General features: G+C 43.1%; 2 protein-coding genes across 2 annotated transcripts in view; both read right to left on the bottom strand.

The window, feature by feature from the left end:
- The window catches only part of LOC310775517 (calcium-activated potassium channel subunit alpha-1a-like), a gene marked incomplete at both ends in the record, with an annotated part of 120,672 nt that extends 108,983 nt beyond the window's left edge, over positions 1–11,689 (bottom strand). The window contains 1 exon segment of the mRNA XM_083635679.1: positions 11,456–11,689. Within this exon segment, the coding sequence (XP_083491805.1) occupies positions 11,456–11,689 (234 nt within the window).
- A 2,897-nt stretch (positions 11,690–14,586) lies between these two features.
- LOC310775516 (disks large homolog 5-like) overlaps positions 14,587–27,742 on the bottom strand; it is a gene marked incomplete at its 5' end in the record, with an annotated part of 57,537 nt that continues 44,381 nt past the window's right edge. The window contains 12 exons of the mRNA XM_083635678.1: positions 14,587–15,115; positions 16,662–16,771; positions 19,845–19,954; positions 21,157–21,284; positions 22,165–22,308; positions 22,790–22,986; positions 23,086–23,256; positions 24,074–24,222; positions 24,706–24,889; positions 25,134–25,298; positions 26,302–26,435; positions 26,540–26,702. Coding sequence (XP_083491804.1) covers positions 15,012–15,115; positions 16,662–16,771; positions 19,845–19,954; positions 21,157–21,284; positions 22,165–22,308; positions 22,790–22,986; positions 23,086–23,256; positions 24,074–24,222; positions 24,706–24,889; positions 25,134–25,298; positions 26,302–26,435; positions 26,540–26,702 — 1,759 coding nt within the window. The 3' untranslated portion in view covers positions 14,587–15,011. The remainder of the gene's footprint in view (positions 15,116–16,661; positions 16,772–19,844; positions 19,955–21,156; positions 21,285–22,164; positions 22,309–22,789; positions 22,987–23,085; positions 23,257–24,073; positions 24,223–24,705; positions 24,890–25,133; positions 25,299–26,301; positions 26,436–26,539; positions 26,703–27,742) is intronic.

Raw genomic sequence — 27,742 nt, 5'->3', positions numbered from 1 at the left:
GTAACGTCCCTCGTCTGTTCAAACAAAGCAATGAAAAGGAGAGCGAGCATGCAATCAGATGCAGATCACTGCCACCATGTTCAGCTTCTTTTTCTCGCGATATGAGATTTCATCTCAACGATACATATTGTCACGTTTTGATATCGCGATATATCGTGGGACGATATATTGTGACATCCCTACCGTCTATTAATGGCATCACACACCACACTGCACCTTGATACTTCTGCACTTCTGCAGGAGTCTCACTACAATCTGGACCAGGTTCTACCAAATAATACAATACTACAGTCGACTATCTACGAAATAAGAAAAGCAGCAACAGTGAGCCTTGCTCATGCTACACTGGAGCACTCAAATAGTAATTATAGCTGTGAATGAACTCAATAAATTGGAACAAGGACCGTTCTTACCACTTGCCCAGATGGTAAACCCAGTTTACAATTAATCTATTCCAAGTGAGAGGCACTATTTGTTATGGCACGTATACTGAATGAACGTACCAGCATAGAAATAGAAAAGGGTGCAGAAGAGTTTTCGCACCCCTTGAGATTGTTGATATTGTCACACACAGACCCAGCGCAGCGACAACCCGCAAAACGCAAAGACAGAAGGTGGAAAGTGAGCTGCTGCTTAGCGATAACATAATGATACAATGATATTTTTACCAATGTTTACAGTTAACAGAAGCAAAAGGAACAAGAACAATGATCTCATTTGTATGCAACATGTTAGGGCTGCTCGATTATGGCAAAAATCATAATCACGATTATTTTGACTGATATTGAGATAACGATCATTTAACGTGATTTCTAATTGACTTTGGCAAAATCGTGCATTCATTGAACTTGAAAAAACTTTTTAATTTCATCTTTTTAATATTGAATTTCTTTTAACTTTAAATACAACTTATGTGAAAATGCCGCTGCTGTGGCTCAGGAGATAGAGCGCGTCGTGCACCAACCACAAGGTCGGTGGTTCGATCCCCGGCTCCTCCACTCCGCATGTTGAAGTGTCCTTGGGCAAGACACTGAACCCCAAATTGCTCCCAATGGCTGTGTGCCAGCACCCTGCGTGGCAGCTGGCCGCCTTCGGTGTGTGAATGGGTGAATGTAGGCACATTGTAAAGCGCTTTGGATAAAAGCGCTAAATAAATGCAGTCCATTTACAATTGAAAAAAATATTTAAAAAAATAATAATCTAAAAAATAATTGTTTTATCTTGATTATCTTGTTTTCATACTTGTGGGAAGCCAAAATTGAAATTTTGCTGGGTTAGATAACAGATAAGAATGTTTGCTATAGCTATTGTTGAACGCATCTGTACTTTAAATTGTGGTCTTTACCGATATACAGGAAACCCATACTGGTGCTCACCTCTATCCCATGCACATAATAATATCTCCATCATTAAATTGCTGCCCACACACGGAGAAATTCAATCATGTATGAGGCCATTAGAGACAAGCAGACCACCGGCAGAGCATGTTACACGTGCTGCAGTCTGACCACAGACCTTCAACACTAACCTGATCAGGCCCCTAATAGGATGGGCTCTTCACTTTGTTGTCCATGATGCTACAACACAACTAGTGCCGCTGAAAGGCACGTGAAAATGAATACTTTGTGAAACTGCGTTTAGAAATTAGGCCGACAGTGGTTGCGTTAGTATTGCCCACATTACAGCTGTGTATTTCTGAGTGTAATTCTGATTTGTGTACTGTAGAACATAATGCACCATGTGGGTGACATCAGCCTGGTCGCCAGAATAAAATGTTGCCATTGATTGCACGTTTCTGCAATCCACGGATCTGAACCAACAATACGTTGCATATATCACGTTACATTCTACACGTTTCTACATACCAGCCCTCATGATGGTTCTGGCTGATGAAATTGAACGTAACGTTCCCAATTCTATGTATTAAATTCTAAAAAACGACCCTCAACATTTGGGAAGGCTAAGCCACACAACTAGTTCGTTATAATCGAACCTCATGCTTCGAAGGCGACTTTACGACGATGAGGACGGTGAGGACTCAATCACAGCAGATATCTGCTGATAGCCTAACCACGGAGATCTCACAGGCACAGGCAGCAAAACCCGACGCGCTGATAGAAAAATCTCCATGGACGCGACGCGCCGCGCTCAGGCCTCGCCCCCCGACACGCCCCGTGCGATGACGTCAAAATCGCCGCGCGCCCTATGTGCTTGGCTGGGCGCGAAGACTATGCCAAAGGCTTAAGGAGGAGCAGGAGGAGGTCTACTCCTCTACTTTGTCATTTTGTGGCGTTTTCATGTGCCAACATGCAATTTATCATTCTCTCAAAATCAAATACAGCATGTAGCCTAATTATTGTTAAGTAGAAATATCGCACACACTAGCGTGCTTCGCTCGCTCCCCGGACACATGCGATGTATACAACACTTGACCGGGTGCCTCCATTAGTGGACTTCACAGTTCTGATGAATGAGGCAACATAGGCTGTGGTGTGTGTGTGTGTGTGTGTGTGTGTGTGTGTGTGTGTGTGTGTGTGTGTGTGTGTGTGTGTGTGTGTGTGTGTGTGTGTGTGGTGAGGGAAGTGTTGGTCGTTAAGAAGGCGTAATTGACATCACACTGTCATCCTCCAGGCACTTTAATGATCAAATCTAAAACGGTACTTTGAAAAACACATTATGAATTTTTAATGCCAGTAAAAAGCAAAGTCCAAAGATAAACGGCCGGTGGTGATCCATTGACATTCCGCTGTCCAATTAGTGTTGAAAACCTTCTCTTGTGAGACAGAAAGATGTGTGGTTTCATCTCAGGGTCACGTGCAGTAAAGCACCTTTCATGTGAAGGTGTGGGGCCCCTTTTACACAAATGAGAGAGACCTTCAAAGAAGATCAGGAATCCAGAGCATTCATAAGCAAGCACAGAAATTAGACTGAGCTTTTGATATGAGAGAAACCTCTGGTTTTAGATCTGGTCGTGAAGAAAAACAAGATGTGTCTGAGAAGCTAAAAGAGGCCCAGGGCATTTTAATCTCTTCTTAGGGCTCCCTTTGCATGATTCAGAAATAATAAGGACAGATGAACGCTATAATTGATGGACAGCTGTGGCCATGTTTATTTCGGTAACATATTCAGCTTAGTTTTTAGCAATCTGGGCACCCAGAGTCTCTCAGTCTGACGACTAGTAAGACTCTGCATGGGACAGACGGCCGATATTTCTTGGTTTCCGGTGTAGAGCAGACGTCCACGCTAAGACTTCCGCTCCCCTCGTCGTGTACAGTCCGACGACCTCTCATAGCCAAAATCACCTACCTAAATCTGGACCTAAATCACCTACCTAAATCTGGACCTAAATCACCTACCTAAATCTGGACCTAAATCACCTACCTAAATCTGGACCTAAATCACCTACCTAAATCTGGACCTAAATCACCTACCTAAATCTGGACCTAAATCACCTACCTAAATCTGGACCTAAATCACCTACCTAAATCTGGACCTAAATCACCTACCTACATCTGGACCTAAATCACCTACCTAAATCTGGACCTAAATCACCTACCTAAATCTGGACCTAAATCACCTACCTAAATCTGGACCTAAATCACCTACCTAAATCTGGACCTAAATCACCTACCTAAATCTGGACCTAAATCACCTACCTAAATCTGGACCTAAATCACCTACCTAAATCTGGACCTAAATCACCTACCTAAATCTGGACCTAAATCACCTACCTACATCTGGACCTAAATCACCTACCTACATCTGGACCTAAATCACCTACCTAAATCTGGACCTAAATCACCTACCTAAATCTGGACCTAAATCACCTACAATCGACCAACTCCAACTCCATCCTCACGTCAGTCAGACTGTAAACAATGACCGGGGCGCACAGAAGCGGAAGTCTTGGCGTGGACGTCGTCCGCTCTACACTGGAAACCATGAAATATGAGCCTTCTGCCTCAGAGTCTTATCAGTCGCCCAGACTGATAGACCCTGGGTTGTAATTTAGTTTGAGTTGCCTTCTCTGATGCTGCATGCACAGAGAGTGACACACACAATGTTGGATTTTGTTTGAACGAAATGGAAATGAAAATGAACGAGTTCAACTTTTAATAATAGACGCCACGCTCATCGCAGCAGTACATCTCCCCTTTGACATTTTGATGAATCTCCTGAGCCTCTAAATTTAGATATCACTATCTAGCCTAAGTCTACTCCATCCGATACCAGAAGCCATTCATCAACATTATAAGCCTATTTTCTGGATCCTCCATAATTTCTCAAAAGTACATTAAACTAGAATAGAACATGTGGCCTGTGACACAATTTCTGCAAAAGTGCCTGAATTATTCAAAAATGTATTAATATAAATCACAGGATCTCAATAATGAATCAAGGCATTCTCTATGAAGGAACAACTTACAGTCCTGACATATTCTAGTCTCGCAACTGTGATCTCTAGCTCCTTAATTGCATATAGAAGGTATGTTTCAAAGATGAACAGAGAGCATTGCACTTTTGTCTCCTTCAAATCAATATTCCACTGGCTAAATAAACACCGTCACTTGCTCATAAGAACATGCTTGTTAATATCTCCACTATATTTCTATGAAGTGGGCTAAGTGTTATGGACAAAATCAAATATCGCAATATTTTTGACCATATACATAACTCAATATCGATATTATGACAATATTGGTGCTTTCTCTAAATATTTACACAATGAAATGTTTGATAAATAATCATCAGTAATGTGGATATAATGACTATGTGGGTAAAGGCAAATAATAGAACAGCTAGAACAGACTGGTTCTGGGAAAGTTCAGAAAATGACATCACTTTACTGTAATGCAGCCTTTAAAACCAGGAAAAGACAACACTTACGCCATATCACGATATTACAATATCAATAATCTAAGACGATACCTCATCTCATATCATGAGATATAATACCGATATATTGGCCAGCTCTACACACTACTACATATACAACAAACGGCAAGCAAACTCAAGCCATGGTGAGAGAGCATGAATGTCCTGTGAAATCAGATGCTAAAATTAGACTCTACTAGCATGTGGTGTTATTAATGAATGAACCTGTCGACGACGGACATTGTCATCAACTATTCAAAATAGTGGGACAGTGCAGGCTACTGTAAAGTAGTGTGACAGCTAGTCGTGGTTGTGGAAATGACTACCTGGACAAAGCTGTGGTGTTTTTTGTTTGTTTGTTAGTTTGTTTGTTTGTTTCTGCATAATTACCACAGCGTCTGCTGCATATTTTCTCTTTCTCATTGACAAAACAGAGACCCTGTCACTATGGAGATGGTTAACATTTGTGTTCAACGGAGACCTGCTGCATCTCAGATGGTGCAATGACAGCCAGGCTGCAACATACTGGCTATATTATGCAATATGAGTGGCTATGTACTCCACCAATTACATGACTCCACCAATTACACGACCATTTCAAGTTAACGAGGAATATGCTTCCCGGCTGCAACACAGTCGCCAGAATAAAATGTTGGCTTTTTGTGTGTCTCTGCAAACCATTTTACGTTTGTAAAACATCTGCATTTTACATTTCTAAAACGTCAGCATTTTACGTTTCTGTAAACCTACAATCTCAAGTCAATTTGAAACAAAACAGCCGTTAATTTGAAAAGCTCGCTGCCTTTCCGACGTTTAACTTTAAACGCAAATAAAACGGCCGTCTGGGTAGTGTCGAGGTAAAAGCCCTCGCCTAATGGCCCGTTCCTTTCAAACTGGGAAGTGAAGGATTTCACAGTTGAGTGATGTCACAGCCGAGATGTCCATTAAAACAGTCAGGAAACCAGCCAGGGCTAGCTCTAGCCTAGCTCTAGCCAGGCTAGCCATTGTTAGCAATAATAGTTGATAACAAGGCATTTCGTGGTATTTTGCGCATACAAACACTGCAGCAACATGTCCACACAGATAGTTAGACAGTGCTGTGTGTGTACAGCTGATTTAGTGAGACACAAACAAGACACAAGTGCTAATACACAGTATTTACTACGATTTTAACTACTACTTTTTAGGTTGGCGCTGCTGAGGCTCGTACGAGTTTGGTAGAGAAAATACGAGCACTGGTGACGTCACGTTCGAGCCCATGACCTTTGAACCGTCAGATTCCCATTTCCCAGTTATAAAGGAATGCCCCATAACACCTCGACTTGATCAGAAGTTCCTACGGGCACAATTTGGCGTGTCTGCGGGTGGGAAGCCAGCGGGGCATGGGTCCTGCTCGCTGCCCTAGTGCCTCCTTTGTACGGTCGGGACACCTGTTCAGGGGGGAGGGAACCTGGGGGAATGGCGTGATGATCCTCCCACATACTACGTGGTGAAACGCCTCGCTGTCAGGTGACAGTGTGTCAGGCTCAAGTACAATCAATGTGTCATGCATTCAAGTGCTCGTGGCCACAAATGCAGTGAAACTGACACTGTAACAAAATGGCTTTTCTGCCTCTTGGAACTTTTTTAATCACGCAGCAAAGAGCTATTTTGTGTAACGGCGACAGAATGGGGGGAAAAAGACTGAGAATGCACATTTATGCTTTGATTGGTTGAATAGCGGATGGTTGATTTGAATATTGGCTCCGCTTGTTATAGCGTGCTAATAGCATGTCCGTGTGTGAGAGGAAGAGAGAGGAAAGCAAAGCGCCACTTGGCTATATCGCAACTTCCCAACTCATGATTACCCGTCTGCTGGGTCGATGGTGTGCGCTCGACTCATAATTATAGTTCAGGCAGCTCTTCAAAGTGTCGTGAGAGAGAGAGAGAGAGAGAGAGAGAGAGAGAGAGAGAGAGAGAGAGAGAGAGTCTCTCTGCCTCTGGATCTGAGTCATCAGACCCCCCCCCCCCCCCCATGCACCTGACCTGACACATCTAAGGACTTACTGTAGCATGCCCATGGCTGTGCATGACCTGCCTCACTACTTCTCTTTTAAACACCTTTGGCATACAATGCCTCGGCAAACTGCACATTTTCTCTTTTGCAGCACAAAAGAGAAACACACTGCTGTTCTGAAAGACAAGTACTGTTGCGTTTGTGCATTAATAATAATGCCTATCGCCGCTCTTGAATATAGCCTGATCGGAGGCCAGAGTGAACGAAACACTCCTTCGATGGAACTTGCTATACATTTTTCTATTTTGTTAGCAGCACACTGCTGTTCTGTAAGAAAAGTATGCACTGTTGGATTTGTAGAATATGATTTGTGGCATTCATACCTAGCTAGCGCCGCTCTTGAATATAGCTTGAAGGGCCCACAGTAAACAAAAACACTCCTTCAATGGAAGCTGCTCGAATGCTGCAGGCAGTATGATGGTGAAGCTGCCGGCTTATCAGCCTCCCATTGTCAGTACAGTGATTTACAATGAGCAGCACACTTTCTCTCCTCTCCCCCCCAGACAGATAGCTGTCTGTCATCTGCACAGACAGACTGACAGACAGACACAGACAGACAGATAGTAGCTGTCTGTCATCTGCACAGACAGACAGACAGACAGACAGACAGACAGACAGACAGATAGTAGCTGTCTGTCATCTGCAGACAGACAGACAGACATACAGATAGTAGCTGTCTGTCATCTGCACAGACAGACTGACACAGACAGACAGACAGACAGACAGACAGACAGACAGATAGTAGCTATCTGTCATCTGCAGACAGACAGACAGACAGACATACAGATAGTAGCTGTCTGTTATCTGCACAGACAGATAGTAGCTGTCTGTCATCTGCACAGACAGACAGACAGACAGATAGTAGCTGTCTGTCATCTGCACAGACAGACAGACAGACAGACAGACAGTAGCTGTCTGTCATCTGCACAGACAGACAGACAGACAGACAGACAGACAGTAGCTGTCTGTCATCTGCACCTCTCAAACGATGACTTTCATGGATTGTCAAACAGACTTGGAAGCATGGAGGATGAATGTGAGCTCTCATTGCTCCAACATGCAGAGGTGAAGTGAGCTGAACACAACAGGGAGGAAACAGATTATCATCTCCCATCTCTGAACAATGCACTAAAAGCCCCATGTTTGAGATGCTAATGACATGCACAGACTGGGAGGGGGTGGGAGGTGTTCCTACAACACAACCTGCCACATCTCACAGCCCAGACAATTGCATAAGGCAGAGATTTTCTCTTATAATGAAATACTTTGCTTGCTAGTTGCTTAGCAACAAAAAGAAGAAGAGGAAATAAAGATTCCTATGGCACATAGCGTGTGTGTGCCTGACACTGACACTGCATTTGTGGAGGGAGGCTGATTGTTGGATAAGGAGGAGAGGCAGGGAGGACGACCAGTTGCAAAATGCACACAAGAGCAGAGCAAGAGGCGGGGAGGGAGGGAGGGAGAGAGCGGAAGCGAGAGGATGGCTCACTCCCAGAGAGATATTTAGCACAACAGGTTGGTGAAGTTCACCAGTTTCCCTTGGCAATATCTGAACAAAACACTGCTCCACCGCTGTCATCATCTTGCTGCTCTGCTGGTACTCACAAACAGGACGGGCGGGACGCTTTGACCGCGGACTTGGAAGTGGGAGAGGAGGACTAATCTAATCATCTTCTTCTCAGCCTGGTTCACTTTTGCTATATGTGAGCCATCTCCACCAAGATGTGCTAAAATCAATAACACAAATTGAGTGCAAGCTGATAGATTCTTGCAAACATTGTCGGCACCAATGGCTACTGCGTTACATCACTGGCTTTCCTGGGGAAGCTAATCAGTTCAGTCTATGGTTACTCCATGGAGGCCATGCATCTGGTGCTGGAAGTGGTGTTGGGGGACCAGTAGGAGGTGCTCTTTCTTCCCTCTGGTCTCACGAATAATATCCCCATCCCCAATGCCCCAGGGCAGAGACAGGGGCTCTGTCCTGTGATTGAGCACAGTCTTCTGGATGAGACGTTAAACCGAGGTCCTGACTCTCTGTGGTCATTAAAGTTCAGGCTTGGGGAGTAACAGATTACATGTAACGGTATTAAGCAATTACAACTAAATTGTAACTGTAACCCCTTAGTTACAGAAAAAAAACATGTAATCAAGATTACAGTTAGTTACATTTAGTGTTGTTTTTTTATTACTAGCAGGATTACAATTTTAATATATATATGTCATATATATACATACATTTTAAAATAAAGAATGGTGCACACACAACAGCACTCTGGTCCAACCCGGTCTCACTGCAGTTTGTGAGATAATAGTCTGCAGCCAGTTACACCAGCTGAGATTGTGTTATTTTTCACTTTGTATTAGTATTCATGAGAAACAGGCCACACTAGATAGACTAAAATCCTGCTGTAACCAACACATATGATTAAAGAGCATTACATTACTTTAATATTGTGATATTTTGATTACATTACAGATTACAATTTGTAACAGGTAATTAGTAATTGTGTCGAATTACATTTTTAAAGTAGGCTACCCCTCCCGACCCCGGTGCCCTGGCTAAATTCCCACATAGGCCTTCCTTCAATCAAGGCCACCTGATCATCCCTCCTTACTTGGCACTTTCACCCTCACCTCTCCACCGTGATAACTGATGTGTGGTGACTCAGTGTTCTGCTGCAAACGGCCTGCCGCGGCCGTGCATCACCTATGTGGGTGCTAGTGCTACACATCGCTGGTGGATGAGTTGAGTCCCCCCCACCCCCCACCCGCCCCCTGATATGTGAAGCGCTTTGAGTATCTAGAAAGCATCTATATCAATTCAATCAAACATTATTATTATTATAACTAAGTACAGGCAAAACATTGAAATGAAAGAGACGTCTCCCAGCAAAAGTCCTCCTTGATGCAGCCTATCTGGCAGTCAGGTTAGCCTGTGCCATGTCCCTCCTGCTCTCCTGCTCGTCTGTCTTGAGATGAATGCACATGCGTTAGATGAAGAGATGAATAGCGACCATTATCAGCTAGAGTCATGATTCTTTGTCCTTCAGCAGACGAGGAAGGATACAAACTGAATCTCTTCATCCCAAAAAAAGGGAGAAAAAAGCGATATAAATCTTAAAAGACACTGCTCAATACAATAGAAACGCTGCCCAGTGTTTCTTTTGTTTTTGTTAATAATGCAGGACTGCAGCCAGCCTTGGGCAGATGATGTCATAACTATTTAGTAGCAGAAAATCTTGTGGTAAAGTATATTGAGATCCATTTTGCAGTTTGCCTTAAATGTTTTGAAATGTGGAGGGATTACAGTATGTCATGGTACGAGTGTTCACCTCAGCACACACAGCCAGGCAGCAGAGACACACACCAGTTTGGACACATCCAACAATGTCTCTGAGCCACGTCGGAGCAGCAGCTGACAGGCTCGCTGTGTCCTGAACAGGCAACGACTATTCCTGACTTTTGGAAGACTGTCAAACACAAATGCCGTGGCAAACGACGGCCTCGGAATATGATCCGTCAGGAATACGCAGACGTCAGTGAATTGCTGATAGGAAACAATGCTAAGGAAGGGTGACAATTTTGACAACATACCAGGCAACAGGTTGGTCACATGATGATGGCTAAGCATGAACTCATTTGACATCAGTCTCACGAATAGGAATCTCACTTTCACTGTTGTGTTAGGCCAATCAAAAATCTTCATAAATTAGTTAACATCTGAGCAAGTCCAAATCTAAAAAAATGTGTGTCCGAAGACCTATAACCCTATAAACATAATGAGAGAGCTAGAAATATCTGAAGGAAATAGAAAGAAGATGACGAAAGAATATATTACTATAACAAGAAAATCAGGGATAATTCTCCCTTATGACAATAATATCGATCCTATAAGCTACACAATTAGGCTACAACCTATTTCATGCCAAAACTAATATTCAAATAACAATGAATGGAATCTAATTCAACTGGCAATCAGTTAAGGAGGAGGGGGGGGGGGGTAATTTGTAGCCTTTGTCAAGTGGGTTGTTTATGGGATCATTTTCACAATGACCTAAATGATATGTGCAGGCTATCTAATAACAACACGGTATCACCAGCTTATTACTATTGTAGGCTCTCGATGTATCTGTTGTCTATTGTAAGGGTAATCTATACAGCCCGACACCTCGGACGCTGCACTATGACCATTTATGATACGACCCACCCACCCAAACAATCATCCATCACCATCAACACTAGCAGGCTAAGTAGTAAGTAGGCTACAGGGCTAAGAGCAGTGCTACTGCATTTGACACTAAGTCAGGTATAGCCACCAGCTTCAAACCACATCCAATCACGCACTGCGCCCTCTGATAATGGCATTTTAAGACTGATTTAATTACCAGCCCATTTCACAAAATAAACCGGCTGCACATATTCCGGCACTTGCTGGCATAAAAAAAAAATACAATAAATCTGGCATTCGTGGTATGATGAATGATTGCTCGAAAATAAATCCAGTTTATCCACATACACACGTACCTTCTTTTTGGCGTTACAGTGGCAACAGACGGTCCACAGGTATTTGAGAGTTCTCCACAAGAGGATTATGAAGAGCCCCCCAAAGAAAGTGACCATCGAGGAGGCGAGGAATGCCCACCACATTCGCTGGCCATTGCTATCGCAGGGCACATCTGGTGAAAACGGGATGATCACGTTCATCTTGGACATGTGGATGGACGAGTCCGGGTTGAATTTCTCCCTGTTTTTCGGCATTTTCTGGCTTCTGATCCGGTTGCCAACCACAGGAAAGTAACGCGCGGATTCAGGCGCTTCTTTGGGGAGCTCCGGCCAGCGCCCCCTGATGCCCCAGCGGCTCAGCCATATTGTGTCAGCCACCTAATACGCTCCTTTGCCTTTTCATCTGGCTTCGGGCAGAAACGAAACAACAGTTGGGGGTCGAGAACAACTGCATATACGCACAAAAACTTTCCTTTAAAAAATCAATAGATCAATGCTGCGCCTCACGACGCGCGTTCATGGCTGGAATTCCGCGTCATTCGTCAGATCTGTGCGTAAAAACAATATATTATTGGGAAAACTCAACAATTGTCCCGATTTTTGCGATGGAATAAATGGTATTGATGCTATTGCTATCTTCAGGCAGTGCCTTGTCCTCGGTAATCGATGGCTCACTCACGCACCTTGTTGGGAGCAGCTTTAATCAGGTCCGCTACTTCTCTGCTCGGCACCGCGCACTGTTGAAAGCGCTCCACCACACGTTAAAGATCGCACTTATTATTGTCTTCCTAGGCGGGGAGTTGCTTCACTACTAGTATCGACAGTTCCTCATGCTTTCCCGTGTTGGTTGTCCATTTCTCCGGTCTCCAGGCGTCTCCGGCGGCCAGATAGCAGCTGACTGTCACATCCATTTGTTAGATGGCGGCATCGCAGATTTACAGGTATCGGGGGAGGAGCTATCAACATGATCAGACGTCGATCCGTATCATGGTTTTCTGGTTATTTATAGTGAGCCGAGCTCACCATTAATTTTTGATGATTCCAACTTTGGTTACAGTTAATAGGAAGTAATTGACGCCATGTAAGATTTTCAATTCTATAAGGAATTAAAAAAAAAAAGCCTACAGGGATTGGCAGCATTGACAGTTATAGCCTATACAATAGTAAGAATTTATCAGACCTGATCATACTGAGTTTTTGTTATTCTCCCATTTTGTGTCACCACATTATTCCAATGTAATAGGCTATAGGCTTTGTATTAGGATATTTGTTCTTGCCAAATTTATTCAATAATGTATATTTCAGTATGCTGAAGATGTGGCTGCATTTTCATGTATTGTTGGGGTGTTGTGAAGCCTACCTTTAGAGAATGTAACAGTGATTAAGGGCCACATAAATAAACCTGTTGATACTATGCAGCCTTTAGGACCGCTGCCAAGAGATGCTTGATGCTACTGGACGGCTCATTGAGCACACATTCACCACTGGATCAATGTTTGAGCTTTTACACCAAATTAACATTTTTATAGGCTGCTATAGCACCATAGCTGCTCATCACATGAAGATATAAACAATATGAATGGATACGTGAGATGGTGTGGAAACTGTAGAAATATTAATCAATGAGCTGTATGTTGAATAAAAAGTATGTAAACTGTGGTTAATATGGGCTAAGAAACTGTGGGGGTAAACAGAGATAAATTGACAAATCTGAACTAGAGTGGTGATTGACTCTCCCTAGTGGACAAAAATGGGCAGTGATCGACCAGGTTGCACATCTGGCATTCTCACCCTCTGACTGTCTTCAGACCCAGACATCACAATTAACATTTAAAGTCAAGGCAATCACACATTCATTCTCTCCTCAACTTTATTTACCAATGTTAACATCTGCAGACTGAAGGATGGAACATATTGCTGCTTTGGTAATTATCTAAAATAGGTCTATGTGTAACAAAACATCTGATCACAATCAAATCATAAATCAAACGGAGTGCTTTCGGGGGCAACTTAAAATTTGGTCAAACACAAAAATAAAAGATCAGAACAACAAAACTACAGATGTGTTACATTAACTGTATTTCTTGATGTAATACCAATATTAACCTTCATTAGGAGCCAGCTTGAACTGGAGTGTTTCATCCAACTTGAAAAAGATGAAATGTTGATAAGGTGATGTACTCTGAGTCAGAGAGGTGCTTGTAAATACCTTCAGTTGACAGTCAAAGCCAGAAATAAAATATCCCTTCTTAAATCCCACTTCAGAAAGAGGAACATTAGACAATATTTATAAATCAATATTGGCAATACTGTATCAGTACAACACACAAATTGGTGAAAACACACACAAAATGGTGAAACTAACGTACCAATAATAGGATTTAAAATGGACATTTTAGTGTTAATAAATGCCAGGCTGGTTACTGAATAACAACCATATTCTTAGTTTGGCACAATATTATATTTGAGGACTGAAATGACGTTAACAAAAAAAACAACAAACAGTGCCACTGCAGAACATCGAAGACAAAATCGAACAGCTGCAACAAAGTGAATTTAGCAAATTTGTCAACATTTTTGCTCTATAAATAAACTGAGAAAATAGCCTCCTTTCTATGAACTAGACAGCTACATTTGTATAACAAAAAGGTTCATAAGCGTCATATTTGATTAGATAAATTAAATGGCAGGGAAAAATGCATAATAAATATAGAGAAGGGAACACAGTGGTCCATTCTATCTGTAGTACTTCTATAATCAAGTCTTAATGATTTGAATAGGCATGGATGCAGTCTGCCTGTGGTCCTACATGTTCTTGGGACGATACTGGAATAAAAGAGTGCTAAAGCGAGGGACATACTCCGACGTCAGCCTCGACATTTGTGTGCGTATCCCTTTAAGACCGCGAACCGCGTTAACGCGGTTCGCGGTCTTAAAGGGATACGCACACAAATGAGGGATATACACGCAAATGCTGCATCAGGTATCAGAATCAGAATCATCACTGTTATTGCCACAGTATGCAAGTTACATACGAGGAATTTGTCTTAGTGTCAATGGGTTAAATAACTAGAAGTTAGCCCAAGGAGAAAATGTAGTGCATATACTTGGTCATTGCTTTCACTTTTCTCCCGTTATCTCCCCATCTACATTGTATATTATACTCGCACTGTTCGCGTCGGCTGCGTCGAGTCACATTGTCGATCAGGAGCTGCACGCCGGCCGCGGTGCAGACCCTCGGTGCATTTAGCGAGGGCTTTGACGCTGGAGCGTGCTTTTCCGTTTAAGAGTTACGGGGGGAAATAAAACATTCAAGTAAGCGTTGCATTGAAAACTAAAAGTGTAAACAAATCGCTAGCTGTAGTACTTCATTATTAGTGGGAATATCACATGAAGAGCATCAGTGCCGTTACAAACCTGATATTGTTATACGCGATGTGTGGAAACAGTATTGGGATCTGCCAGACGTACCGATTCACTGTGTATCCTGTCAAATAAACCTCTGGTTACATGCAGCGAGAGGTGAGAGGAGACGTCCTGTGTGGTTAGATGCGGCGAGAGGTGAGAGGAGACGTTTCTACGAGGCTCCGTCTGGAATCCACAGGACTTTGCTCTGCTCCTGCTCCACAATGGTCATGATCTGGGTGTAAATGTAGGACAGACTGCCTCCCTGGACAACACCTGCAACATAATAGGGATTTGGGGTGAATTTAAAATGGGCAGCGCTACAACAAAAAGTCCATCTGAAACGTTGCTATGGAAATCAACTTTCCCCATGTGTTGCAGGAAGTCAATTTTCCATTCACCCCTTGATGCCATCTACAAGTTGGCTGGCCTTCTCAGCATGGGGATCAACTCCATTTTAAAAATCTGACTTTTTGGTGTCCGTTTATGGCTGTTGCTAGGCAACACAGCTCCATTGAATATATGACTCACTTTGTGAAAGGGTAATTTATTTTCACTAGAATTCCAACCATGAGTAACACTATAGACGGTTTTAACTTGACAACAAAAACATTCTAAATTGAACCCCCGCTCACTTCCTGTTGCAGTGTTTGCTATGGACATAAAAGAGAAAAAAAACATTCAAGTGCAGGACTGACCATTCCGTGAAAACCGTCTATACAGCTGAGCAGCGAAAACAAAAGTAACGATGTCGAGTGAATATTTCGGCAGTTTGCCGAATGCTGAGAAAAAGGAAGTGCTGTGGGGTTGCGCTCTGGTGAAAACCGTCTATAGCTCTGTTCAAAATCGTCCCCTATTATAGAAGTCGTGCACTAGCCTGATAACTGTTTGACCGGACTTCAGTTGCTAGGGAACAGTTTGGACTCAAGTAGATTGCCACTCAGTTATTGTTTGCTAATATAATAACTGACAGGAAATAAACTTGAGTCCATACTGCTCCTTTGCAACAGAATTCCGGTGAAACCCTTTCTAGGCTAGTGCACTACTTCTATAATACGGAGCTATTTTGAACAGAGCTAATGACAGAATGTAGGCTATATGATTAATTTGGTCATGGGTTTCATACACTTTCTGTAATCAAACATCTACAAGTGTGATGACCCTCCCACTCTCCTGGCCCTGTCTTGCAGGAGCCTGGTGTTGGGGTCGTTAGGCTGATTGGGTGCGCCTGGGCCCGGTGTACTCCATGGGCTTAGAAGACGTTCGGACCATTCAGTCTCTCTCCCTCCTTATGATGCGCCTTTTGTTCCGTTTTGTTGAATGTAGTTTGTTGCCTATAGTTATTTTCCCTTAGTTTTAACAAGTTATAACAATGATTTATTCATTCCAACTAAGGGGAAATAACTAGACAACACAAACCCAATTCAACTAAAGAACAGAACAAAAAGGTGCATCGGTGAGGAGGGAGAGAGACTGAAACATGGGCCCAGGTGCACCCAATCAACCTAACAACCCCAACACCAAGACAGGGCCAGGAGAGCAGGAGGGTCGTCACAAAAGTTAAAATCTTATCAGACGGGGGACCCTGGGACACAAAATCGTATCAAATGGGGGTCCGTGGTCTAATTTGTGTCAGTTTAGGGGTCGTTGACATGAAAAAGTTTGAGAACCACTGTACAAACGACAGGAATGTTGACAATTCTGCTAATATTTATGTAGCGCTAGGGGTCATTCGGTCAGGAGCTGAACAACCCCCATGTTCAAACTAAGTGGAATATATTGCTTGAACTTGATCTGGCTGAGTGAGAAGAAGTCCACCAACCTGTGAAGAACCTGCTGTATTCCTGCTCTACTTTCTGTGCCGTGTCAAACTGCTCCCTGGAATGTTTCTGTGACACTTTATCCCGCAGGTACAGAGGGCTCTTCAGCTCTCTGGGGGGAAACACAACAACATCTGTCAGCGTGCGAGAAAAATCTCTTTTCACAACCACATCATACACAGGTTCACCAAAGAGTAACAACCACATCACACACAGGTTCACCAAAGAGTATACTACTGGGTAGACTATGTCATGCAAACACCTGTATGACTGCCGACAAGCCATGTGATGTTACAGCTACACTTGTCATTTCAACATCATTTTGTGATCTGATTCTTAAAATCGGATTGTGAAATTACATCATTGAGTGTCCACGCTTGCCCTGAAAATGGCTGTTTAGTTTAGTTGTCTCTACTGGTTGTATTCATTTAAATCTGCTTGCCTCACCCTCCGCCCCCCCCCCCCCCCCCCCCCCCCAACTCTCCCAGTCCATCTCTTCACTTTGATTGCACATTGTAAACATTTCAATCACAATGTGAGCACTTCTGCTTTTAAATATCTAATAGCAACCTGAGCAAAATCAACCTGTCACTTAATGCAACGTGGAAACAAGTGACAAATGTAACTGTGCGGACTATGTCAAGTCTTACCTACAGCAGGTTTAATAGATACCCTCAGAGCCCAGTTGACTTCAGTCTTACCTACAGCAAGTTTAATAGATACCCTCAGAGCCCAGTTGACTTCAGTCTTACCTACAGCAAGTTTAATATATACCCTCAGAGCCCAGTTGACTTCAGTCTTACCTACAGCAAGTTTAATATATACCCTCAGAGCCCAGTTGACTTCAGTCTTACCTACAGCAAGTTGAATATATACCCTCAGAGCCCAGTTGACTTCAGTCTTACCTACAGCAAGTTTAATATATACCCTCAGAGCCCAGTTGACTTCAGTCTTACCTACAGCAAGTTGAATATATACCCTCAGAGCCCAGCTGACTTCAGTCTTACCTACAGCAAGTTTAATATATACCCTCAGAGCCCAGTTGACTTCAGTCTTACCTACAGCAAGTTTAATATATACCCTCAGAGCCCAGTTGACTTCAGTCTTACCTACAGCAAGTTTAATATATACCCTCAGAGCCCAGTTGACTTCAGTCTTACCTACAGCAAGTTGAATATATACCCTCAGAGCCCAGTTGACTTCAGTCTTACCTACAGCAAGTTGAATATATACCCTCAGAGCCCAGCTGACTTCAGTCTTACCTACAGCAAGTTTAATATATACCCTCAGAGCCCAGTTGACTTCAGTCTTACCTACAGCAAGTTTAATATATACCCTTAGAGCCCAGTTGACTTCAGTCTTACCTACAGCAAGTTTAATATATACCCTCAGAGCCCAGTTGACTTCAGTCTTACCTACAGCAAGTTTAATATATACCCTCAGAGCCCAGCTGACTTCAGTCTTACCTACAGCAAGTTTAATATATACCCTCAGAGCCCAGCTGACTTCAGTCTTACCTACAGCAAGTTTAATATATACCCTCAGAGCCCAGCTGACTTCAGTCTTACCTACAGCAAGTTTAATATATACCCTCAGAGCCCAGCTGACTTCAGTCTTACCTACAGCAAGTTTAATAGATACCCTCAGAGCCCAGCTGACTTCAGTCTTACCTACAGCAAGTTTAATATATACCCTCAGAGCCCAGCTGACTTCAGTCTTACCTACAGCAAGTTTAATAGATACCCTCAGAGCCCAGCTGACTTCATATCTGAAAAGCATTCTCAATAAGAAGTCATGCGACTGACAGAGTGTCCTCTAGAGAGAGTGGCATCCGCAGAGGACCAAAATGCATGACTCATTAGCCAATGAACAGCCAGGAATGGGTCTCGCGCTACTTTTGCATGCTAAAATAAAGCTGATAATGTACAATTTGATAAAAAATAAAAAATAAATCAAAGGACAACACAAACTGTCCATTTTGCTGAAACTCGACAGTGCTGCCTAATCCAGGACCTTACTTCCTGGAACTCTTAAGAGTAAAAAAAACTGGTCCATTGGAGTGAATGGAGATGTCGCGACTCTTCTATATACACGGCTCTGGACTGAGCTAACCTAGAATCATGCTCATCTTTCCCTGGCACAGAGTATGCAGTGGAAAACATTGGGATAGTGATGGCTTCCAGAAGAGGAAAGCACAGGGAATAGCTTCTGTCAAACGCTGCTCCAGGCAGGCAGTGGGTGGCGTGTGTATGTGGCGGCGCAGTGTTTTAGCCGCCCACGCCACACGGCGGAGCCACAGGCCCTGCTAGCCGCATGCTAGCTGCGCGCCGGGACAGCTGGCACTCAGCTGATGACAGAGAAGGCTTAATCTTCCCCCGCGATTATGTGTGGAAAAAGCCCAGGGATCACTGCTACATCACAATTATCCCATCAAAACCCCGGCAGGTGGTGGAAGAGAGTGGGGCTATGGCCCCTCAACTAATGAAATTGTGATCAAATCATTTCGATTAATTAGTTTTTGACATGTGTGACATCAACCAGTGATAATCAAACCACTTGGAAATGTCAATTTCCCGGGGGTCTGGACGGCCGGGACAGAGAGCAAACAGACGTAAAGGAAAAGTCAACCAGAAATAGGGCTGCTGGGAGGAGAAGTGGCACTACCAGAGAGGAGACGAGCTCGGGGGATAGCTGGGAGGAGAAGTGCCTAATAATAATAACGCTAATAAACAGATTGATTCAGATTCAGTTTGATTGGCCAACCCATTGAGGAGAAAAATCCATGCAGACTGAAGGACGGTGAGGGTTTCCCTCATTTTATAGTAGGGTGCATTTAAATGTCCAATCGGATAGTTTACTAAATTAGACAGCTAATTAAATGAATCCGACACTACAGAGTACAGACATAAATATCTATAACATAAATGTTTTATTGTATTTTGAATAAGCTTTGGAGCTCAATCTCAGTGAGATTAAATTTTCTGAAAATGTTCTTGTCCTGAACAGCCTCCGTAACGCAAATCCGGATGGATCATTTTCTACAGGTTTCAAATTTCAAGTGAAGTGGGTAAAGAGCAGTAGCACCGAAAACACAAAGCAAACCTGACATGTTGCCAGGCAACAAAGATCAACAACAAAAAAACAAAAACAAACGTCTATCTATAAAAAGGCATGGGACTACTCACTTGATCTGCTTGGCGTTTTTGTAGCGGATGAATATGACGATTGGGTAGATGTGAACGCTGTGAAGTCGCTCAATGGCGTGAGGGGCAATGTCAAGTAAACAGTGACAGTCCTATGAGAGAACATGACAATAATAGAATGCGTGAGAAATGAGGGATGGTGCAAAGCAGAATAAAATAAAAAAAACACACACACACAAAACAATTTGACAACTTCATAGTGTTACTTATACTTTGTCATGGCTTCAGATACATATCTACGCATACAACATACTTAGTGAAGGATTAGGTCATCACTTCACATCAACTGTAAATATACAAATTATTCTTTTTTATTGGCAATGATAAGTCATTTGTATCCTTTGTGTGTGTGTGTGTGTGTGTGTGTGTGTGTGTGTGTGTGTGTGTGTGCGCGCACGTGCGTGTGTGTGTGTGTAACAATGTAGCAATTAACTAATGCAATAACTGACGGTGTTTGATAATGTCTGTGATTTGGCAAATCATAAGAATATTAACTGACCTAATTCCCGGCAGGACACTCCCAAGTCATGTGATGCTGTGTCAGCTGACTGACTGCCTCCCCTATCGCAGCTCACTGCACTGGCTTGGTGGTCTATTTAAAGGCCTTCTTCACACTCGCGTTTACTCTGCACAGTGATGTGTGCTTTGCTGTCGCTACTGCTGCCGCTATTTGCAACAGCCTCCTCGGATCGTTTGTTATGCACCCACGCAGTGTCTTTATTTCCAAGTTAAACCCCACGAGGGACTACGGCAACACTCCCTGCAGTTTGCCAGACGTCCGCCTCCTCTTAAGATAGATGGCATGCATGAAAAGTCTCCATTTTTGGAACATCCCAGGACCGGAGATGCCTTTTTCCCTGGATTTCTGGGAAAACCCCACCCGGCCGGCACGGTTGCCAGAAAAGAGCTTAACACCAATAGTTCAGTAATAATGTGGGTCAACCTCTCACTAATCGTAACAAAACCAAACTCAATGGATTTTGTGTCCTCAATATGTTGTAAATGAGACGGGGGGGGGGGGAGTCTTAAGGAATCCTATGAGGGGAAGTTTTGAAAATGACCCAAATATGATCCTACCAAAACAGACACTACACGTGAATAGAGTAAAAAGATTTAATTGATCCCCAGTTGATTACCGGTACTTGCATTAAGGCGATTCGTTTTTGTATGCAAGTTTTCTGAAATTGTATGTTTACTTGTGCAAATGAGGCATAAATATACGCACATTTTTTGCATACATTTCCAGAGTATACCATATTCTAAATGTATGTATTCTAAAGTGAGAACAATATACCCTCTCTGTGATTTCTTTGATCGAAGCGACGGTTGTCACGTCAAAATGGCCGCTCCTCCGCTTGTAGTCGATGAACACACAATCCTTCACTCCGCGCTCAATTGCCTGCTGAGATGCCTTCATAACCTCTGGAAGCAAAATAGATGTCATCATTTTAGAAACTGGTGGAACTCTGTAAAATGTCTCTGCAACGTGCAACAGAAGACAACAGGTAAAATGTCTCTGCAACGTGTAACAGAAGACAACAGGTAAAATGTCTCTGCAACATGCAACAGAAGACAACAGGTAAAATGTCTCTGCAACATGTAACAGAAGACAACAGGTAAAATGTCTCTGCAACATGCAACAGAAGACAACCGTGCCTCACACCGTGATCACTCTTAACGAGTACAACTAATTACAGACTTAGGCTGCATGATGTGCAAAAAAATAAAAATAAATCATATAGCAATTATATTGACAGATATTGTGATGAGTCACGACTTTAGTCAGAATGCCAATTTTTTCATTTCATTTTCACTGGGTGTAAGTAAAAACATATACATACATACATACATATCTATATATCTCTATCTATCTATATCGCCGTTATAGATATAGATTAGCCTGGGTAAACCCAGCCCCCACGTGACCTGCTCTCAAGAGTTCTCAGTCACCTAGTGACTGAGAACCAGAGGTCTGAGAGCAGGTCACGTGGGGGCTGGGTTTACCCAGGCTAGATATAGATATATATAGATATATATACTGTATATATATCTGGAGAATATGATTTGTAGGCCAGGGCATCTCTGTAGCACCACCATGCTTCATTTAATGGTATGTTGTGACATTTTACCTTACTCAAATTGCAGCTGCTCCTGCGATTTGGACATGGCACTTGGCCATATTGTGATTTTGATATGGATACGATTAATCGTGCAGCCCTATTACAGACTGGATGTCATGTGACCTTACAGACCGGATGTCATGTGACCTTACAGAGTGGATGTCATGTGTACGCTTGCTCACCAGGCAGACAGCGGCAGAACTTGGCAGGAGCCTCATTCACAAGCATGTCTTTGCTGGCCTCCACTAATGGACCCAAGATCAGCACTGGTCTCGGGAACGAGCAATCCACCTTCAGGACCCGCTGGTACACCAGGCTAGCTCCATCTGAGCAGTAAATAGAGAAATATCTATGTCATTCATTCAGGAAGACACCAAGACGGCATAGAAATACACAAAGATAAAGTTGCCTTACAATTAACTCTGTAATGTAGTTCTATCATTTTTCTCCTAAGCTACGTATATTCAGATTTTTTGCTGAGCATGCATGCCTGCTTCATTTACACATTGACACCTGTGAGCTGCCCAACACAGCTGTTACACCTGTGAGCTGCCCAAGACAGCTGGCCACCAAGCAAGTCTACTCCAGCGGTTGTGGGTCAAGTGCCTTGCTCAAGGGCACTTTAATGGTTGTTTCACTACTCATTTGCTTCCCCCGCCCAGATATTCCCAGCTGGTCACACATCTGGTTCTCTAAATGTTAGGGTACTGCCACACATGTACTGACGCATAATGAGTTACGCTGCAGTATAAGACGCATACAGTTAATCTAGTGATTGTAATGATGCTGTGGCAGGTGGTTTCTTACCATCCGTGATGGGTAAGGAATCTGTGCTTATGGCATCCAGAGCCATCAGCTCCTTCCCATCCTTGGATCCACTGCGTTTGTGCTTCTGTCTCCGGCGGAAGAAGGACCTCCGCGCAGCGGCAGACAGAGTCTTGCTGGCGCCGTTATCATCTTTCATATCAGGCATGCTGTGTCTTCTGTAGAACTCCTGGTCCATCCTGATGTTATGGAGGTAGAACAGTGGGTTCAGATCAATTGAACCGTAATAACACATCCAGCCATGTGTAAACGTAAAGCGAAGTATAGGCTGGACTTACATGTATTTACTGGGGATCTGCCCTTTCTCCAGCTTCTGTGCGTTCTCATCCAGTTTCCAGGCCATCCAGTAGCCAAAATTGCCGTTTGGTAGTGTATCTTCAATGTACAGGATGTCATCTTTCTTAAAGCTCAGTTCCTGCTCTGCTTCTGCCGACCTCTCATAAAGTGCTCTGAGAGAAGAAGGAACAAATGAAGGAGTTCAGGTTATGGTGAACTTCTCCCCTGACCTTTGGTCATACAAGGAAACATCAAACTGACAGATAAACATGGCTGAATAACATAATAGCCAGTAAGATAACAGGGATATACGCAGGAGTCACCACTGCCAAAAAAAGAGGATAAACAGCCAAAAATAAGCATAGGGACTCCTTTATCTGTACTACCTTTGGTCCCCCTCAAATAGTAGAGGGACGACTGATAGAGACACTGCGGAGCGCGTTATCATTCAGAAACCACGCCCAAAACGGGGGGAAACAAAAACACCCCCCCCAATCCTGGCGTTCTCCAATATCACATGTTGCACACAAAGATCATATATACGGAAGATGAACACTCCAACTTACTTCCTTGACAGATAGATCCCCATTTTTCTCAATGGCTTTCTTGTTTTGCTCGGGAGTACAAAAAAACTTTAATTGGCAATTATTTTACATTTGTTGTCTGTGCAGCCCACCACACAACAGCTTTTAGCTACAGTAGGTTTAATTCAAGGAAAATGACGCTGGTGTTTGGAAGTGAATGGAGAGCTTTCCCTTGTGATGGGCGTGGCCTATTTCATGCAGTGTCTCTATTGTCGACCATGATGTTCTTGATACACGTGGTGATGGCGGTGGTGCCTAAAACCTTGCATTGCTGACTCCTTGCTGTGCTTATCAGTGGCACAGTTTGTTTCATGTTGGCTTTAATACCTGCGCAAATGTAGTTGCCCATTGGGACAAATGAAGTGGAAACTTTGTCGCCAGGTAGTTTTGTTTGCTAATTAGTCACCTTATGAAGAACCCATCTCCAGGGGAATCCTTGATCACAGCAAGTTCCTCCAGACGGCGCTGGACTTTGAATGTGACCGTTTCAGCTGGTTTCAACATTTCCAAATAAGCCTCTTCCGCCGTTTTCTTCTTCATGCTGATGCCATTATACTGTGAAAAACATCAATTAACCAGATTAACCAATTAACCAATTAACCAGACAAAAGGATACTGAGCGAGGCTGCGAGCACACAATGACTCATCATTTTCTGCAACATCAAGTCAAGCAATGCATAAAATATATTACAACGGTTTTAATGAATCCAAGTCAAAAAGGATTTGCAGATATGGTATGATGTGCATATTTTGCCATTTAGCTACCTACCTAGTTGTACTTTCTAAATGCTGAAATGGTTACAAATTATGCCACATATGAACAATTCTTGTACTTTGAATGTATAACTGACCTGTGCGTCTGCCCAGTCTACTTAACACACGGTGCAACTTGTCTGAATTATGTAAGGTGATGTCTTGAGGTATGTGAGGTGATGTGATTATATGTCCAACTTTCCTAAAATGTGTCAGCCCCAGATTGACCAGGTCATGTTTGTGCAGCAATGTGTACTAGCTATTCTGATCAAACATTGCAGGTACCTCCAGGATAAAGTCTCCAGGGAGCAGGCCATCAGGACCGTTAGCAGGGCTGTCATCCTCCAGACCTTCAACATAGATGCCGTAACGGTTGCCTCCACAGATCTGAACGCCCAGCTCCACCTGGGTCCTCTTCAGCCTCACCAGGCGTGGCTCTACAGCCTTGCGGGAACCTGTGGCAGGCAGCCTGGAGGCAGAGCTCGCGGTCAGGGTTTGAATTTTGGACCTTCCATGGCTATAGCTTAAGGCTTTTCACATGTGTTTGCTATATAGATGTTGCAGCATGGTCTATGTATCAACAGGGAAATCAATGTGACAAACAGAAGATGAAATCTGAAGAGACACAGAAGAGCTTCCCCTTAAAATAGTGCTATCTGAGAAGACAAACACTTACCTACCTGAAGGAGCTGTGAGGGCTTTTGCGGTCCTACCTGAAGGAGCTGTGAGGGCTGGTGGCAGGAGTGGTCTGTTTGGATGGTGGAGTCATGGTGCCCTCATCCTGCTCACTCAATGTATCGATGGTGGAGCCATTGTCCGGGGTCGTGGCACCGCTGTCCTGGGGGGTCGGCTGGTTGCTGATGGACTCCATCTGAGAACTGAGGAGAAAGGGAGGGTGGTAGAATCTTAACAAGCTGTTTGGTGATTTTCAGAGACCTTAAAATAGGTGATACTTACGGTAGTGAGGTTACAAAAGGTGCACATATACATTCCATACACTGTATAAACAAATCTATATCATATGTGCAACTTATTGCACTCAATGTTATTTTGCAGATCCTGTATGCATGTGCGTCTGCATTTATTATTTTATGCTAGTTATATTTTGCACCAATCTTCCACCATTTACTTTTTTTGCAGTGCAGTGCGTTGTATGTGTTGTATTCATTATGTGTTGTTGGATACTTCATGTTAGGTGTCCATGTATGTAGCATAGCCGTTACTTTGATTTAATCATGCTGTACTGTAAACAATTCCCATAGGCCCTGGCACGGTGACAATGAAGATTGTTTTCATTTGGTTAATTCGATCATCTGAAATGAATAGGGGTGTCACGATACACTCAATTCACGATACGTTACGATACACGATATTGGGTTCACGATAACGATACGATATTTTAACAATATTTTTTTGCAATCGATTTGTAAGTTGAGGGGGCATCCTCCACGCTAATTTGAGTAATTTCACCATTTTCATCCTCCGTGTCTGTAACGTCCCTCGTCTGTTCAAACAAAGCAATGAAAAGGAGAGCGAGGATGCAATCAGATGCAGATCAGTGCCACCATGTTCAGCTTCTTTTTCTCACGATATGAAATTTCATCTCAACGATACATATTGTCACGTTTTGATATCGCGATATATCGGGGGACGATATATTGTGACATCCCTAGAAATGAATAAAGCACTCTGTATAAATTGTTGTAGCTGTGTTTTTATACCTCAAGTCTCAGTGATTCTAGTTCTTACCCTGAACGGGAGTGGTTGCCTGGCTGAAATAAGTGAGGACTTACCCTGAACGGGAGTGGTTGCCTGGCTGAAACATGTGAGGACTTACCCTGAACGGGAGTGGTTGCCTGGCTGAAACATGTGAGGACTTACCCTGAACGGGAGTGGTTGCCTGGCTGAAACATGTGAGGATTATACTGCGTCAGAATGGTGACTGTTTCACTTTGCTGCCCAATGACCAGACGCGCCTGCTGCTCAGTGGCATTCCGCAGGTTGATTCCATTGAACTGGAATTAAAAAACGGCAATAATTCATGAGAAACAGACAAGGAAATCACACTTTGTATTGATGTATTGAGGACCACAGCTGGACAGTGTGCTACAGTAGCTACCTCTAGGAGTTGGTCACCATACACCAAATGAGCTTGGTGGGCGATGCTGCCTTCTGTCACTTTGGACACAAACACGCCGCCGCTCTCTCCACTCACAATGGAGATGCCCAGTGGCTCCGCCCCTTTCTGTACCGTCACATTGCGTGGCTCTTCCAAACACGGCCTTGGGACCGAAAGAGAGGACAAAGGACAACTTTGAACTACTGTGATGCTCTCTGACATCTGAGGAAAGCCTGGGAGACTGCTGGGAGGATCCAAGAGAAGATGTGACTCAGTTCAATGCAAACCTACCTAAGCACACAATCCTACAGCACATGAAAAGGAAAAGAGAAGCTGCTGCCTGCAGTCGAATGGATCCAACACAATGTAGCTCCCTCGACTGTGAATTTGCATTTAACCCATTGATACCTGATGCAGCATTTGTGTGTGTTTCCCTTTAAGACCGCAAACCGCGTTACGCACACAAATGAGGGATATACACACAAATGCTGCATCAGGTATCAATGGGTTAACAATGCAAATGACAATCTCTAGGCATAGGATTTGCGTTGGCCCAATACAGCAATATATCTCTTTTGGCCCAAAGATGTATTGCTTCTGTTAAAGAGGTTTCAGCAATAAGATATGGGAGCTGTGCGGTGAGTGCAAAGCACATTTTAGACTCCAACTCAAAGTCATGCAATCATACAAGCTTCAACATCACTCTGAATGAATGAGAAGCACAGCAAAGTGCAAAAATGATGATTTAAAGATAAATGCATCCATTAGCTTTCAGTAGCATTATTAAGCATTCAAACAAACCTAGAGCCACCTTGAATTTAAGGCTGAACGGATTTATCCAAAATATCTAAATGTGATTATTTTGACTGATATTGCAATATGATTTGTGATGATAGGGAATTCTCTTTTTTTACAACATTACTCTCTTTTTAATTTAAAAATGCATTAAAACGATTATTATGGTGTGATTTTTGCAGGGATCTGTACCAAACAAAGATGTTTTCTTAAGTCTGGAGAATATGATGGGTAGGCCAGGACATCTCTGCTGCACGACAATATTTAATTTAAAATAAAATGCAATTTTGACACACATTTCGCCTTATTACAAATATTGTGTCTTCTGCGATTTGAAAATTACAGTCGGCCATATTATGATTTCGATAACATTTTTATGAATTGTTCAGCCCTAGATTCAGTTCTGCG

The sequence above is a fragment of the Poromitra crassiceps genome, assembly GCF_964638095.1.
Source record: "Poromitra crassiceps genome assembly, chromosome: 4".
In the NCBI taxonomy this organism is placed as follows: domain Eukaryota; kingdom Metazoa; phylum Chordata; class Actinopteri; order Beryciformes; family Melamphaidae; genus Poromitra; species Poromitra crassiceps.
This window is presented reverse-complemented; position numbering and strand designations above follow the sequence as displayed.